Genomic DNA, 18,161 nt, shown 5'->3' on the forward strand with positions numbered 1-18,161 from the left:
ATCAAAAGACTTTTGTTGATGAAGCTTCGAATCATGGAATGCTTTCCACTTCAGATGTTTCATGGGCCCAGTGGAACTCTGAACATCAACCGTGTAATTGCCTGTCAATATGGAAGTCATGGAGAATAGTAACACCTAGCCAACAAGCAGGAGCAGCGGACATCCAAAGAAAAGGTGTTTAAGCTTTCATCTGCTCCTACCATCAGTTATATTTATATCTGTTTCTGCTCGATTTTATATAATTTAATTATGAAATGAATTCAAAATGTGCACGGATCAAGGAGTTTACTAGGAAATATTTCCTCATGAGTGTGATGAGCTCTTCTATTCTTGTTAATGGTTTCTCTTGATCCCGATCGAGCTATTTGTCTGGTCTTGCCCAAAACTTCAGGTCATCCAAGATGATTGCGAAGAGGAAGAAAAATTTCCCTTCAATAACTTCCCGTGGATACGCACGTCATGAGGGAAGCGGAATCCGTAGATGAGTTACTGAAAAGCAGAAGGATTGATTAGTTCATGAAGAAGTCCACATGAATCGATTCTTCTTCGGTAAGTTCAAACGCTTAGTCAATTTATGTTCATCCAACCAAGATGGACCATCTCTATAGTCGAGACTCTAGCTCTTCATAGAAAAAACAAGTTCGATGACAATGTGCCCGTTTTATGCTCTTGTGAATTTAAATAATTTCTGCAACTTACGATCATTATAATATGATTGCGCCTTCCTACGATAGGAAAGCCTGTATATATGCCAGATTTATCGAAGAAAGATGCATTCCACTTATCTATTTGAAGACTATGAAGGCATGGGATATATTTTTATTCTCGAAACGGATGCGTTTGTTAAAAAAAAAAAGAAAAAAAGCTCATCTTGGTATTTTGGTTTGGCGATTAAGTGATATACGGGTCATTCTTTGCACATCTTAACCGGTCCACCTCCCAAATTATCTAAGGACGCACTCCACATAGACGTGGGGCTTTCCCAAAAACATGTTTATTAAACTGTAAGTTTCTTTTAATTATTTTAAGCACCCTTTTACATGGGAAGATTTTGTCATGCTCCTTCTGTTATAAATGGATCTTAGGAACATGTGGAAGAGTCTTGAGAAAGAGCTGAACGCTTCGGGCCCTTGGCTAGAAACAGGGGCAAACAGAGCTGGTTCGATTTCAGCTAGGAAACGTCGAACGCAATGGCGATGATTGTCAGTGGCCTGACAACGTTGGAGAAGATGAATTAGGCTAAGGAAATCCTTATAGAGAGAGAGAGAGAGAGAGAGAGAGAGAGAGAGAGAGAGAGAGATCTCACTGAACTTCGTCTATGGTGGCCAGCAACTGGAAAATTTGGAAGTATTCAGCGATTGGAGGTGATGAGCGGGGAACGCTAGCGTCGATTTGTGGTCCCGAAGGTAAGGAATCCTCTTGATCAGGGATGATGAAATTTTTCATGTCCTGCCCTTTGCTCTGGTATTCTCCGTTCTCTGTCGGCCAGCGACCAGAGGGATTGCGGTTGGATATGGTGAACGGCGGATGTTGGCGTCGATTGGTGGCCAGCGAAGGAGAGGGTACCAGAAGAGGATAATGGTTAAATCTCTCCAAAAAGAGAGAAGGGGGCGGTGTTCTACCTTTTCAAGTGTCATGGGCTTTTTCTTTTTACGGGCTATGTGGGCTTTTTAAATGATCTTGTGGGCTTGTGCATGTGGTGAATTGATTGAATTTCCGGCCGCGCAAATTGATTGGCCGGGCTTGGGTAACTTAGATCAGGCCTTTTCCATTTTTACCAAATTGGAGTTCTTTCTTTTTGTTCTTTTCTTTCTTCTTTTATTTTTTTTATTTTTATTTTTTACAAAAAATATATGCTTGATGTGTCGACAAAAATTCACATCTTAACCTGCAGTAACATAAATACATTATCTCCAAAGAGACCAGATCTTTTATGGATGCTGAAAATTCCTCAGTTGAAGTGCACATTAAGTAAAGTCTTCACAAGCCTTTGGTTTTATATGGAATACGAGGAATCTTTACAATTTTGAGCCATCACTAAGATAGAGAAGTTGAAGATTCTTGGAATGGAGCACATGAGGGAGATTGGTAAAGGGTACCTTTAAGTTGTTGATTATCTACAAGTAAATTGAAAAGAGAGCGATTTTGTTGTGTGCCAAAAATAATTCTCATGGACTTTCATAAAATAAGAAAACAGAAGTTATACTTAATAAAAATATGGATCTTGTTGAACAATAAGAAATAGACTCGTAGATCCAACCGTGGGCAGCTGCGCTGGATTAGAGTCTCTCCTTCATCGTCGAGGTTGAGGATTCGAAACTCACAGTTGCTGAAGTGTTGTAAATGGGCGGCCATGGTGTTGGGGTCTTGTGCTAGTCTCCCCCAAAGTATAGGAGTCAGGCCCGATGGTGCCACCGGGCACGACGAGTCAAAGAGGAGTCCTTTCTTTTTTCTTTTTCTTTTTTTGTTGGTAAGATAAGTGTTGTAATTATGGTTATAATTATGGTTAATGGATCAACGGAAACCATAATTAAGATACGTTTTTTCTGTTCACGTATCTCTTTTTGGATTCATGAATTTCCTATACTTTTATGTTCGCGTATCTATTGAATTCATGAATTTCCTAGATTCATGTATCGTTTAGTTCATGTATTTATTGAGTTCATGAATCTCTTGAATTCACGTATCTTTGGATACATGAATCTCTTGATTCACATATCTCTTTATTCATGAATCTCGTTGATACACGCGTCTATTTAATTCATGTATCTCTTTAGTACATGAACTAAAAATCTCTATATATAGATAGGAACATAGAGCTTCATGAGGAGTTTTGGTTTATGGTTTTGGTTTTTCCAACTCGATTCCAAAAAGGCTTTGATATACTTTTCTATTTTTCTATTTTATCTGGGTGTGCTAGTTCAATTGAACGGTTCGACAGAGTCCCGTTTGCATAGTGCTAATCCAAACAGTTCGAGGTGTTGTATCTTGGGAGGCATAGTTCGTGAATCATGGGCACCATTGGCGTGAACTAATCGCCTTAAGGAGATTCAGTTATCCATACCTCACCTCCAATTTTATGTTATTTTTCAATGATATCTTATTTTATTCTTCTCCAAGAGTTGTAAGTTTACATAAAAAGAAGAATATTATATAGTTGTTATCGTCTTCTTTACATTGATGTTCTGATTACAACAAACAGTGTGTATTCTCTGGATCTAATTTCCAACAATCTTAAGGCGATTATATCACTCACTGTTTGTTGTTCTTGTCAGATTATTGAGATGGCTGAAAACAATCAAGTGCCTTTCAATGTCCCGAATGTTTCAGGAGATGTTCCTATGGTCGATTCGACCGTTGCTATGGAAGATGTTCAACCCTCGGGGTCTGAATTTGTAGTAGCCAATGCTACGGGCCCTTGGGCTAACACCAATTTTGGTGGTGCGGGTACATGTCATACGATTGGTATGCCCGGGACTGTTTTTCAGAACTGTATAGGCCAAATGGCTTTTGGCTATGTTTTTGGAGGGATGGTTCAACGAACCTTGCCTACTGTGATGGCAACACCTCCAGTTACAGCTAATGAGAAACCAGAGAAATTCACCAGAGTAGGCTTTAAATAGTGGCAGTAAAAGATGTTCTTCTATCTGACCATGCTCAATTTGACGAAATATTTATCGGAGGTGTGCCCGATAATTAGTCCAAATGAGCAAGATGTCATGACGCTTGGTGCGTTGGAGGCTTGGAAGCATGGAGACTTCTTATGCCGAAATTATATTCTTAAATGTTTAGTGAATTCTCTATATAACGTTCATTGTAATATTGAAGTTGCTAAACAGTTATGAGAGTCCTTAGAAAAGAAATACAAGACTGAGGATGCTGGCACCAAGAAATTTGTGGTTGCCAAATTCTTGGACTACAAAATGGTGGATTCTAAAACTGTCATGAGTCAGGTCCAAGAATTACAATTAATTCTGAGTGACATCTCTGCTGAGAGAATGATACTTAGTGAATCATTCCAAGTGGTGGCTATGATTGAGAAATTGCCGTAGGGCTGGTCAGACTTCAAAATTATTTGAAGCACAAACGGAAGGAGATGAGCCATGAAGATCTCATTCTACACCTCATAATAGAGGAGAAGAATATAGTTCATTCAATTTCAAGGAGTCTTGTGCTAGTTTTGGAATAATTTTCCAAACGACTGCACCTTATACTCTACAACAAAATGGAGTTGCTGAACGATTGAATAGGACACTAAAGGAGATGGCTAATGCCATGCTTTTGAGTTCAGGTTTACCTCAGAACTTGTAGGGGGAGGCAGTTTTAACTGCAAATTATATTCTTCATAAAATACCGCACAAAGAGACAGGTAAAGCTCCATACGAGTTATGGAATGAAAAGTTATCATCCTACAATTTTCTAAAAGTGTGGGGGGTGCATAATGTGATTTATAACGGTAAGTCTAGACACATTCGTCGTAGACACAATACCGTAAGCAGTTGCTCTCAAATTGAATCATTTTTTAGACTTTGTAAAGTCAAAGGAAAATATTATGGATCCGCTGACAAAAGGTTTGTCAATAGAGCATAGAAACTGCGCATCGAGGGGAATGGGTTTAAGAGCCTTAACCCAATAAATAGATTCCAAGGTGGAAACCTAACCTATGCGATTGGAGATCCCATGGACTAGGTTCAATAGGACAACGCAAATTTTGGAAACTCTAGTGTGAGCACTGTCTCCCATTTCTATGATGCAACAGTGCTTTCCTACAGCGTTATTAAGGGTACACTATGCGTTTAATGATTCCTATAACTTGGAATGTAACATCCAAGTAAGATATGATATGATATCTTTAATAGGAATGCACCTATATGCGTGGAGCTGGCCGACTCTATGAAATCTTTAAAGGCTAGATTTTCTAAAGCACGCATGAATCCCGAGAGGTTCAGGGCGAAAGAACGAACACAACCGAGAACCAATCTTGAATTGGAAATACTCCGTGTGAGGTTTATTGTCTAGGCTTACACAAACAATCGGCGATTCAAGGCTTAGTCCATCGACTAGTTAAGTAAGTCCGATAGGCTTTCACTAAAGAAGGTTCAAAGCGAAAGCTACCTATCTTGATGCGATTTATTTCAACAGGCATGCTCAGATTCCTTCGAGTCAAAAATGTTTTGTTGATCCATTAATGGGGGATTGTTGTAATTATGGTTATAATTATGGTTAATGGATCAACGGAAGCCAATAATTAAGATACGTTTTTCTGTTCACGTATCTCTTTTTGGATTCATGAATTTCCTATACTTTTATGTTCACGTATCTATTGAATTCATGAATTTTCTAGATTCATGTATCGTTTAGTTCATGTATTTATTGAGTTCATGAATCTCTTGAATTCACGTATCTTTGGATACATGAATCTCTTGGATTCACGTATCTCTTTATTCATGAATCTCGTTGATACACGCGTCTATTTAATTCATGTATCTCTTTAGTACATGAACTAAAAATCTCTATAAATAGATAAGAACATAGAGCTTCATGAGGAGTTTTGGTTTATGGTTTTGGTTTTTCCAACTCGATTCCAAAAAGGCTTTCATATACTTTTCTACTCTTCTATTTTATCTGGGTGTGCTGGTTCAATTGAACGGTTCGACAGAGTCCTGTTTGCATAGTGCTAATCCAAACAGGTTCGAGGTGTTGTATCTTGGGAGGCATAGTTCGTGAATCTACGGGGCACCATTGGCAAGAAATAATCACCTTAAGGAGATTTGGTTATCCATACCTCACCTCCAATTTTATGTTATTTTTCAATGATATCTTATTTTATTCTTCTCCAAGAGTTGTAAGTTTACATAAAAAGAAGAATATTATATAGTTGTTATCGTCTTCTTTACATTGATGTTTTGATTACAACAAACAGTGTGTATTCTCTGGATCTAATTTCTAACAATAAGATATATATTGGCTTTTACCAATGGAACTTTACAAAAAGTAAGTCTTGGCACCAAAAACTTACACTCACGATGACAAACAAGTCACTAAGAGTGGAAGGGTGTCTAGAGTAAAATAGAAGGAGGGGAAACCAAAATAGTGGCAACCCTCAAACAAGATCTAAAGAAGATTTGACACCTATAAAGAGAAAAGAGAGGGATCCAGTCCCCAACTTCTTTGTATCCTTCTGTTTCTTGGAGTGTCTGCAACCTGTTTGAAAGTGAGAGCCTTGTCCTTGACGACTTTGGAGAGGTGTTGTTTCAAAGCCGGAACGAACAAAGCTTGCCCACGGAACAATATATTGTTCCTAGCCTTCCATATTATATGACAAAGAGCAGTAAAGGAAAAACGAGCAATAGCTTGATAGAATTCATTGCTTAATAGGAAATTAATGGCCCATTGTAAATTCTCCACCCACGACCTATTTTTCCATGAGAGGTTGCATCTTGAAGCCTAAAAAGTAGCAAGGCCAGTAGAAATATGTCACCCAAAAAATAAGTGGTCTCTAGAGTCCGGTGTAGAATTACAAAAGACACAAGACACATTGGTAATTCGACCATAAGAAAGTAGCATAACCTGGGTGGGTAATCAATTCCTCGAGATGAGCCATAGGTGAAATCGATACCAAGGGATAACCATTCTATTCCAAACAAATGAGGACCAAGGCACCAAATTGCTCTTCCGGCTAATGGTTTCCCAAGCTGAAGAGATAGAAAAGATACTTGAAGAGTGCTGCATCCATAATAGCCTGTTAGGAGTCTGGTTGAGAATGGGACGTGTCCAAGATTGGAGGAAATCTTTGGTTGCTTGGCCTAAGGCGGAGAATAAGTCTGCTAACTTAGCATGCCTAGGAAGCCTCGACCGATAGATAAAGGAGTCCGTAACAAACAAGTTTTGAGGTCCGCGGGAATGCCATGGATCGAACCAAAGAGAAATGGAGTGGTCATCACCCACCCACCATTTAAAATATTGTTGGAAGTCCCTTCTAAGATCCAGGAATTTCCTCCACGCCCAAGAACAAAAAGTAGGCTTTTTTACTGCTCAGAATTTCTTTTTTAAAAAGGTAAAGTGGATTCATTTACACCAAAGAGATTCCTTATCTGTAAATAGGATCCATATATGTTTCAACATCGCTGCTGTATCACAATCACGGAGATTACGAATGCCGAGTCCTCCCCTCTTGTTTTGGGAGACAATCGTCTTCCCATGCCACTTTTGCACCCCCGACCCAAGGCCATGGCCCTTTCAGAGAAATTGCCGAAGAATTTGCTCAATACGATCTAACACCGCTCTAGGTAACATAAAGATGTTGGCCCAATACACTTGCATAGAATGAATGACTGACCTAATTAGTTGAAGTCGGCCCACAAAAGAGAGAAAGCGTTGTGCCCAGAATTGTACCCTTGATGTTATAAGGTTTACCAAGGCGTTGCAGTGAGACTTGCAAGCGGAGTCCTTGGTTACCAAAAAAAAAACTCAAGTTAGTAATTGTATGATACAAATGAACGACCTTAGTTCACTGATGAAGTTAGAATTTTGCATGTTTTTAATCTTGTATGGTCTGTATTGGCCAAAAGAACAAAAACCGATCAATATCTCCAACATTTTACACTTCTTAGACGTACCTCATTAATGTGTCTCTTCAGAGACATTAGATAGGGGCAAAGAAAAACCTCGCCGTCACTACTTAGAAGATGAATAAACTAAAACGAAGGACATCTAAGAATTGAACTATTAATTTTACAGAAGTGATAGAAATGCACTATTTTTTACCGGAATCAACCTGGGTTTTGTTCTCCGTCCACCTATGGCAATTTAGAATCCATTAAAATCCGCACCAAATTAGAAAACATATTTGCAAATCTGGCACTTATGAATCAATTGATCATTTGTTGGGAAATAAATCAGAGACGACTTTCTAAGGATTGAGGGAGTTCCCCAATTGAACACTGTCCAAGATCAACTTTTTTCCAATGCTTGGAGTTCGCTCGGCAAAGCAAGTAATCTTTCCAACTTTACGTTCCATAAGGAATCCAATATCTGGAGATATGGAATTGTCGGCCAATGAATAAGAGATGGGCGTTCACTGAAAGAGTCCTGCTAGAACAATGAAACCAATAAGGATAGACATTCTGGACAAAAGGGAAAATCTATGACAAATTTTCAATTCAAAACTGTCTCTGAATTTTTATAAAAAGCTAGTGGTGTGTCCATATACTGAGAATTTATATAATTTTTTTCACACATCATAACTCATAAGCATCATCGGAAAACTTTGATGAACAAGTAACTACTTCTATTTGTCCACGATCGAATAGATTTTCCTCATAGTTTTTTTAAACATATGACAAAAGGACGATTCTGCTGTTCCATAGTGCAAAAATGGGATCACTGTTACGTGTTGATAAAAGGTGAAAGACATTAGTAACTATCAAATTATATGGCTAACAAAACTTTGACCAGAAGCAATGCATTGGTAAGTTAACAACACACTTAAGATCAGTTGCTTGATAGTTATAAATTACCAACTTATATAATAATTTACCCATATGTTTAAGTAACTTACCAATAAGTTAAAGTTACCAATGTTTTATAGAAAACTAGTAAGATGCTTGTGTTTTGTATTGTTTTAATTGTTGATACCGAAGTGAATTTCTCACAAGAGAAATAAGATATATGCAGAAAATAATAACAAAATAAATATCCACATTAATCAAATTCTACACTAGAGATTACGTGAAACTTTATTTAACGTTAATCCAAACCTCATCATGGATATTTACTCTCTAACTAAAAGTAACCATAAGACAAAAAATTGCAATGTTTATTGAATAATAATATAAGTATATGCAATATCTCAAGCATGTAAAATAATATGAATTGCTCCATTCGTTTCATGAAAAATTTGGCATTTCTGGAAATTGTTTTTCAAGAAGCCATTTTCCAAGAAAATAATCATATTTTCCGGTACTTGACTAAAATTTAAAAATGAATTAAAAATATTTTTTTCCATTTGGTGAGAAAACAATTTTCCTTCATGCACTCATTTTCAATATTATTATTATTATTTTTTAAATCGATTTTTTAAATATTAATTTTTTTACTTTCCTTTTGTCTTTTCTTTTCTTCCTTTTTTTTTCCCCTTCTTTTTCCTTGGCCTTGGCCGGTCATTGAACGGCCGGCAATTGGCCATTGGCGAGCTCCAACAAGCTGGGCAGGGCTCAAGCCTCACTCAAGGCTGCCAGATCAAGCAAGGCGGAGCCTCACAAGCCTATGGCTATGTCACACCTCGATCCTCGAGCGCGTGCCCATCCCTCGGTGGCCGATTAAATTGCGACATCCCAGGACGCGTCACCGACCCATTCATTTTAATGAGCATGCGAAAGCGAACTATTAAACCCCTGACAACAACAAACATGGGATAGAAAAGTAGGAAATAAATTCACAACCAAAACACTTTTATAAACACCCCGATTTATATACAGAGACTAGGCTAGCCAAAAGTCTGTACAAACAGAAAAGCCTACAAGTCCTCTAGGCACTCGAATCCCCAATTGAAAACTCTGAGGTCTCCTGGGGACTCGGGTCCAGCATTGCACCACCAGGAGGGTCAACCGTACCCTCGCCAAAAGCAATGTCTATCACCAAAGTTGGGACCTCACAATCCTGCAGGGGACCCTCTCTAGGTCCATTGAGCCTACGACGATACCATGCTCTGAATCAATGGGGTACCCTTTGAGGCAGGCCTACATCGACCTAGACAGTGGTCGTCACGAGCTCATAGACCCCGACCCCGAGAAGAAGAATGTCAATAAACTGCTCGGTAACCCTCTTGGGCTACCCAAAACGTTCCGGAGGAATAACCATCTAAGAACCTGAAAAGATTGAACTCATGACGGGGTGAGACAATATCTCAATAAGTTTACTCATTAAACTCTGACTAGGAAGGAAATATGCTTAAAGGCAGTCTATGCACACACAAGACAGATGACTTACCTTGTCTCAGTTCCCTCTTGCAAGTTAGTACAATTCACAATCTCAACCAATCAAATCAGTCCAATCAATTCAAAACCATCGATACCATCTATCAATCAATACCATCAATCACTATCGTCTATCTATTAATCAATTCGATTATTGCTCACACAAGCTGAAATATAAATAGTTATAGCTCTCACAAGCTGATATATAGATGGTAGCTCGCACAAGCTAATACATATTATAGCTCACCTAAGCTGATATAGTATACTGCTCTCACAAGCTAACATATCAATGCGCACATAAGCTGATATAGTACACTTCTCTCACAAGCTGACGATTTATAATGCTCACACAAGTTGACACACGATCAATCAGTCCCGGCCAAGGACATTGTGCTTTGTACATCAATTTTCCAATTAAAATAATGAACGTGGCCTAATATCATTGTGTTAAAAATACTCGATAAAAATAATCGTATGTAATATGGGTACACGGTCGGCCTGAGCAAAAAATGCAATATCTTTCTTTTTAAAAAAATCCCACTATTTAATATAGTCCATAAAGACATTTTTGGCATTATAAACCGATGTCCGGTATTTTCTGATTAAATACCGAAATTAAACAATTTTGGGATAATTACCCAAAATTTCAATCATCTCAATTTGCACAAAATAGTATTCAATTAAATAAACCAAGCACACCATTACAATCAGCACAAAATTCTGGTCACCGACTATCTCGGTATAATTTTCGAAAAATAATAAATAATTAAATAATTACCAAAAATAATTAAATAAATGCAATTAATTACCAAAAATAGAAACTTAGGCTCGGAAATGCTTAATTAACCACCGAAATGGGCCCATAAAATTTTCAAACCAATCTAGATAAATAGCACGTTCTATCTAGTCCCTAATTAAGCCATTCTATCCACCTAACATGCATAAACGAATAATTAAATCGCTAATCCATTCTAACTAACTACATCAACCTTAATTAGCATAATCTAAACATCCCTTAAGCATCATTAACTCCTTAAGCAGAGTTTAGTGAGTAAACTCATTGGTTTTGCGATCCAGTGAGTCTCTGATGACGGCGACGCAAAGACGGGCGATAAACCTCCTAGCGGTGACACCAAACAAGGCCCGAAAGAGGCCTAAAATAGGCCTCGAAGTCACAAAGCCCTTGCTGGCTTCGGCATCTATCTAAGGCCGAGCAAGCTGGAACCAGCGGCTGAAACGGAAAGGTGGGCGGACGGGTGGCTACAGTAGGCTAGGCGAAGACAGACGGCGACTGGATAGTGATGGCGGGGTTTCGGTTGAGCTGCTACGGTGACCAAGGCTGGACGGTGATGGTGGGGTTCCGACTGAGCTGCTATGGTGACTAGGGACGGCTTGGGGGACGGCCAGGATAGGGACAAAGGTGAACGGGCGCATGGGCGAGTGGGACGTTGAGCTGGGCTTGCGGGCGGCACGACGGCGTGCAATGAGTCCAATGGCGGCAGGGGGGCTCGGACGGGCTAGCTAGCTTGGCTGGCTGATCTCTGCAACTTCAAACTCCTCAAACACTTTTAAAATGGATAAAGTGAGCCCCAAGGAGGAAGAAGAAGTTGCTGGCTAAAGGGGGGCCACCATTTGGCCACAAAGTCTTCCTCTCTCTCCATTTTCACTTTTGGCAAGGTCTCACCAACTAGGCTGTCTTCCTCAGCCAAATTGGTGCACAAAATTTCCCCTAGAATCATCCCCGAGTGGTCCAAAGTGTTGAGGGACCCTTGGCTTAGGAATTTTGAAACATTTTCCCCCAAATTGAACCAAAATTCCCTCAAATTGGATCGAATTTGATGTCCATAAATCCCACCAAGGTGCCATCATCCCATTCAACATTTTTCCTCATCAATTGAACCAACTTGAATCCCAAAAATGCGATAAAAAACGGTCCTCGGATTTTTCCGGTTGAAAATACCATTACTTTGAAAATTTGCCGAAAATCTTGCTTTGTAGAAAATCTTCGAAGGATGAGTCAACGTTCTTAAAATGAATCGTGACATGACAGAACTTTCAATTTCTTAAATCAGGTTCAAATTCGCGGTTAATTTTAATCTAGCGCGATTTTAGCGTGATCTAGCCTACCGGGTAGCTTTTATGAAGTTTTAGTGCAATTAACCCATGGTCAATTATTTTCGAACCACAATGTACATCTTCAATACATTGACGACTCTCGGTTGTCGTGAAATCTCGAAATTTCAAATACGGACATAGGGTAGCAAAATGACAAACAAATCGATTTAGTGCCGATCGACGAGAATTTTATAATTATGTGGAATCACCCACACTTTAATCATATATCTCAGTCGAATCGACCTATCTCTAATTTCTGATTAATTTTTAACTGTGCCATAATGACCATTGCAGACTAACACGGTTGAGTAGTCGATTTATGGTCGAATTCTCAAATCTATTGCATTAAAATCCCTTAACGGCTTCACCAGATAGACTAGGGGCCTGCATGGTAACATTTCTATTCCTCCCGATTTCTGTTCTTTTATTCATCGGAACAAAAGAAGAACAAAAATCTGTTTGGTAACGCCAACTTGTTTTTCTATTCCTTGGAATAGAAAAGTAGCCCAAGAATAGATTTGGAGCAAAAACAAGAAACAAAAAAAAGTAGCTTCTTCTCGGAAATAATTTCTAGAAATAAGCCAATTTTCTTTTTTTATTTTTCTTTTGTTCCTCTCTTTTGCCGCGACTACCTCCAATCGCTTGGAGCCACCAACGACCATTGCCCACTGTTGCCTACCGCTGTTGTCAACCATCAACGTCGTTGACCGTTGACGCCGTTGTCGGCCGATCGGCCGCCGCCACCGACCGTCGACGCCGTAAATCGTCGTCGCCGCCATCGCCCGCCGGCTGCTGGCAACCACGGGCCGCCTCCGCCAATCGCCACCCACCGCCGCCGCTGCACGACCACTGGCGGGCGGCGATGGGCGGAGGCGGCTGGCGGTCGGCGATTCGTGAGCAATGATAAAAAATGAATAAATAAATAAAAAAAGAAACTGTTTTGTACCAAATGCATTTATATTCTTTTTCTATTTCGAGAGAAGAAATTTTGTGTAGTTACAAAACACCTTATTTTACTCAGGAATTGTTTCCGGAGTAGAAATAGAAAAGAACTATCTCTGAAAAGAAATTGTTCCCCAGCCAAGAAGTGTTACCATGCGCACCCTAGTTATCTGGTTGAAAAGTCCGATTTATTCAATTGAAAACAAAAATGAAAATTCAAGGATGTCACAAGCTCGGCCAAAGCTCGCTAATGGCCAATCGCCGACCAAGGAAGAAGAAGAAGAAAAATCAAAGAAAAAGGAAATTAAAAACGTGATTTAAAAAAAAAAAAAAAAAAAAAAAAGAAAACATAAAAATAAAAGAAAAATGTATTTGGTAAAAGATTGTGAGGTGAAAGAAGTTATGGAAAATGTTTTCAACTTTCTAAAAAGTGGAAAACGTTTTGCCCACTTTTGAATGTGTTTTTTTTCCAATAGTAGAAAACATTTTCCTTAACTAGTTCATTTTCCGTGAAACAAACGTTAGAAAATCCAGAAAATATTTTCTGAAAAGTTGTTTTTCACAAAACCAACAGAGCTTGACAAAAATGAAAGCTACATGTAATAATGTAAACTCCTCTCTCTTAATAACTTTCCTTGATTGTGTTGAATTCTCCACGTTCATGCCATCGATTTGCTGCAACAAGGCGAGCAAGCTATTTGTGGAATTTTCATGAGAAGGTGGCTTAAGTGCTAGACCCAACGCCCTATCATATCTATAGAGTAAGGCTCTTCAATGGAGTCGCACTCCACAAGCCTTGTTTTCAAAAGCGAGAGATAGAATTGGATGATCAATCTATTTCCCTAGTTGTTCTACCGCTAAGGCGAGAGGATGCCTCAATAAGGTAATGAGAAGAGTCACTTTTTATCCCGTGATTTCTTACATCAGGATGAAATAGATTAAAGGCACTGACTAATGTCTCAATTGAAAGGAAAGGAGGGGAATGAGTTACATATTTGGAAGGAGAAGGAGAGATTCCTTGGATGAAAAGTCCAACTATATTTGAAATAGAACTTGTCATCCATTAAGGGGTGCATGACAACCAGTAATTTCTATTCCATAAACAATTTTTCTATTTCAGACTTGTTTCTAGAATAGAAATCCGTTTGATAAAATTATTTCATTTTCTAATTCTGAAATAGATTTTGGTTCTAGAAATAGGTTTGGAATAGAAATCAGAAGTAAGAATTTTCTACTTCTCTATTTCTGGAATAGAAATGAGAAATAAAAATTCTTCTTATTGTTCGTCACCACTGACCATCATCCGCCGAACATTGCCGGTCGCCCGGTCGTCGCGGTCGCCGATAGCCGGCCACCACTGGTCGCCGCCGCCGCCGCCCGTCACTAGTCATCACCGGTCGCTGGTCAGCGCCACCATCGCCGGTCGGCCGCCGGTCGTCGGTCGCCACCACCGCCGTCGTCAGCCGCCGCCGCCAATCGTCGCTGGTCGCCACCATCCAAAAGGAATAAATTTTGTGTTGTTATCAAACGAATTTCTATTTTAGAGTAGAAATTTTGTGTCATTATCAAACGGTTATTTTTGCTTAGAAACTCTTCTAGAAATAGAAATAGAAATATCTATTTCTTTTCTAGAAATCAATTTCTGCCGAATGGTTATCATTCACCCCCTAAAATTCTTGCAGTTTTGCTTCTTTCTTCCCTCTAACTATAAAGAAATAGATGTCGGAAATCGTCGATTAGGTTAGCCCAACCAAAAGAGACATGGGACCTTTTTGTCGTTGTTTGAGTTGTCAAGCTTGGACCAATTTAAGTAAGACTAGCTTCCTATAGAAATTCTTCACTACACACTTTCTACATGTCATTTCATTTTCAGCCACATACTATTGGAGAGAACAATGGGAGGTTCAATCAAAAGCATTTAATGCAAACTCACTTCATGATTAGGCAGATAACAAGAAAAATCTTTCTCTCTTTCCACACACAACTTTGAAAAGAATTTAGTTAGCCCGTCTTTACTATACAATATAGAATCTTGAATAACATTTTCAGAGTCTTATCATTTCAAAAAAATTAAAATAAAATTTAAATCGCCATTTGTGTTTATTAAAAATGTAAGCACATTCATCTTTCAATGGTCAAATTATATCACCGATAAGTTTTTCTTCCAAATTTTGGTACTCAAGAGTTATCGATGCTTTCTATTCATTGTTCTTTTAAGTTTCAGTACTTGTAATATATTGAAAATGAGATTTGACTTTCTTCTTGAATACATTTTGTTCAAATCAACATCATGATTCTCATGGGAAAGTGCTTAAGACTCCCCTAAAACGGGAGGATTCAATTTATGTTGGTTCATGTAGTAGATCGACATCCTGTAATTAATGCTTTAGTCAAATATAAACAATTTAATAGATGCGGATGTGTATTAAGAACATTAACAAGCATCATCCGAGTTAGTAAGTGTCGCATTCAAAGTTCTTAGTAATACACATGCATATTCATATTCATATGCAAATAGAATGGATACGTAGAAGGTAAGGAAATAAAGACTATTCATTTAAATGCGCACCTTAAGTTGCTTATCCAGTGCTTGGAAGTTCTCCTTAAGTTGCTTACTCAGTGCTTGGATGTTGCTTTCATGCAAATCAAGTTTAGCTGACTCCTTAGGACCAGAGGAAGATTTTGGGATGCAAGGACAACATTCAGGCCATTCAAACCATTTTAGTTCACTAGGAAGATAGATGGGATCTTGGAAAGAGTTATGCACATTCTTCATGATGAGCTTCTTCAACCTTCTCAAATTTGTAAGAGCATTAGGACCTATGTTTATTTTCTCTGGCTCAGGTAAAATTAAAACTATCGACTGTAATGCATCTGTTACCTGTATTCATAGAATTTGCAGTGCAATCAATATACAAAATTAAATAATGAGAGAAAAATCAATATCAACACCAGCAAATCTTACCAAATGCCTTGACAGAACATTACGAAAATCATCAAAAAGCCATAACCTAGTACGTCTTCCAGGATCATTAGGACATTCTTGTCTAATGATATTCATGGCCATCAATTGAATCAAGTTACGCATTCGTATGATCTCTCTCTCTTCAATTATCAAGGACTTCTCAACAAGAACTTGTACAACAATTGTAGGGTCAAAGTCCCAAGAGTCAAGAACTCTCATAATGTACTCTTTAGATTGCCCCTCAAAGAAACAAGCAATATCAAGGAAGATTTCCTTTTCATGGTCTTCTAGTCCATCATAACTCCACTTAAGAGCATCATTGATGATCTTGTTAGGAAACTTGGCAAGATTATGCAATGTACTTTCCCACTCACGTTCTCTTCTACAACAAAGGGAACAACCCAATACCTTAAGTGCTAAAGGAAGTCCATTAGCATAATGCAAAGCCATATTTACAAGATCCTTCCTTATTATATTTTTGTTGTTTCTTTGAAAAGCATGTTTATTGAGAAGTTCAAGAGCATCATAATACTCTAGAGGTTTAACTTCATAGATGTGATCTTCATCTATCCCATGAGAAGTTAGCAAATACTTATTTCTCGTGGTAATGATGATCCTACTTCCTTCACCAAACCACCCTGGTTCTCCGACTAAAGCATCTAACTGTTCTTTGTCATTGACATCATCAAGAACTAGGAGAACTTCCTTGCGGCAAAGTCTATCTTGCATTAAATTAATACCTCTATGAGAACTAGACACTACTAATTTTTGTCCCAGTAATATCTTAGACAACAATACTTCTTGCAAAGCAACTAAACCTTTAGGTTCTTCTGAAGCTTTGCGAACATCTGCGAAAAAACATGAACCCTCAAATTGCCTATAATTATTATTGTAAAGTTCTAAACTTAAAGTTGTCTTCCCTATGCCTCCTGGTCCCCATAATCCTATCATGCGAATATCATCACGAGACTCAAGTTTTAACATTGAATTCAGCTTTATCACTTGAGGATGTATCCCAACCAAATGCTTAGCAACATGTAAGGGTCTTCGATCAAGCTGCATAGAGATCTCGTTCACAATTTCCTTTATAAGCTTTGCTTCAACTCTGAAATAAAAAGGGGAAAAGTACTTTACATATTGATTCAGCAATTCAAGGAATGATTAAGTTCTAAAAAAATGAAGTGAAGATGTGATTTATCAAATACAAAAAGGACAAAGTAGCGCATCACATCAATTAACACTTACTCATCATTAACGTGCCACCCAGATAAGTTACCGGCATTAGCAAGAGCGTCCTTCCATCTCTTCACTTTGTACGAATCCTTCCCGAATTCGGACTCATGTTTAGCCAAAGCTCTTCCATAACTCCCTCTCCACTTTCTCACTTCTCTTGGTTCCACCTTGTAAAACACCGGCAACACAATCAGGTCCTTCTGTTTCATGCATTCCATGATTTTTGCCACCTCTTCCAAACACCACCATGAGGAAGCATAGTTCTTGGAGAAAATGATGATTGCAATGTGCGATTCCTCAATCACCTTCATAAGCTCCAGCCATATTTGTTGTCCTTTCCTCATTTCCTTGTTGTCAATATACGTAAATAAACCATTCTGGTTGAGAGCCAAGTTTAGATGACGAGGAAGGTTTACGTACATCAATGCCTCTAAAACTCAAGACTACATCATATTTCCTCTTACGTTTCGAAGAAGAAGAAGAAGCCATTAGAATTTGGTAAAACAAGGCAGGCGCCGGTGTTTGCTTGGAATCTTGGAAAATGAAGGTGCTGAAGGATGAGGCGAGATCTTAAAAGGTAAGTTACTCCATTGGCCCTTAATAAAATACTTGGCCGTGGCTTAGAGGGAATGGTATTCACAACCAATGAGATTTTGTTCCCCATTGCACATTCTCGGCATCTTCCTCATGCCCAGAGGCATGATTTTCATTTTCGTGGGTCGACAAAGATTATTATATTAACTTTCAGCTTTGTCGGCAAAGCAAATGAGAGGGATGAGGGAACTGGAGATAAGGAGGCTGTGGGGCCCGCCGGCCTGAACAAGCTAGGCTCGGGCTTTGGCGCCGTGAAAAACCAGCAGATGCCATCGGTCAACATGAGATATATTTTTTATTATCATAATTTCGGAGGATAATATTATGAAAAATCT

The 18,161-nt window shown here is 38.7% G+C and overlaps 1 protein-coding gene across 1 annotated transcript; it reads right to left on the minus strand.

Annotated features, from left to right (window-relative positions):
• Window positions 1–15,591: 15,591 nt before the first annotated feature.
• LOC104416820 (disease resistance protein RUN1-like) lies at window positions 15,592–17,654 on the minus strand. Its single transcript, XM_010028163.2, has 3 exons — window positions 17,245–17,654; window positions 16,000–17,104; window positions 15,592–15,915 (listed from the first exon to the last, which is right to left on the minus strand). The coding sequence occupies exons 1-3, from the start codon at window positions 17,652–17,654 to the stop codon at window positions 15,592–15,594; spliced, it is 1,839 nt and encodes a 612-aa protein (XP_010026465.2).
• Window positions 17,655–18,161: the final 507 nt, after the last annotated feature.

This window comes from Eucalyptus grandis, chromosome 8, assembly GCF_016545825.1.
Source record: "Eucalyptus grandis isolate ANBG69807.140 chromosome 8, ASM1654582v1, whole genome shotgun sequence".
In the NCBI taxonomy this organism is placed as follows: domain Eukaryota; kingdom Viridiplantae; phylum Streptophyta; class Magnoliopsida; order Myrtales; family Myrtaceae; genus Eucalyptus; species Eucalyptus grandis.

Excerpts from the sequence above, each read along its gene's own strand:
- LOC104416820 (XM_010028163.2), bottom strand. The coding sequence starts at position 17,654 with ATGTACGTAAACCTTCCTCGTCATCTAAACTTGGCTCTCAACCAGAAT. Across the intron at positions 17,105-17,244 it reads GGGTGGCACGTTAATGATGA|AGTTGAAGCAAAGCTTATAA; the intron begins GTAAGTGTTAAT and ends TTTTTATTTCAG. Across the intron at positions 15,916-15,999 it reads ATGTTCTGTCAAGGCATTTG|GTAACAGATGCATTACAGTC; the intron begins GTAAGATTTGCT and ends CTATGAATACAG.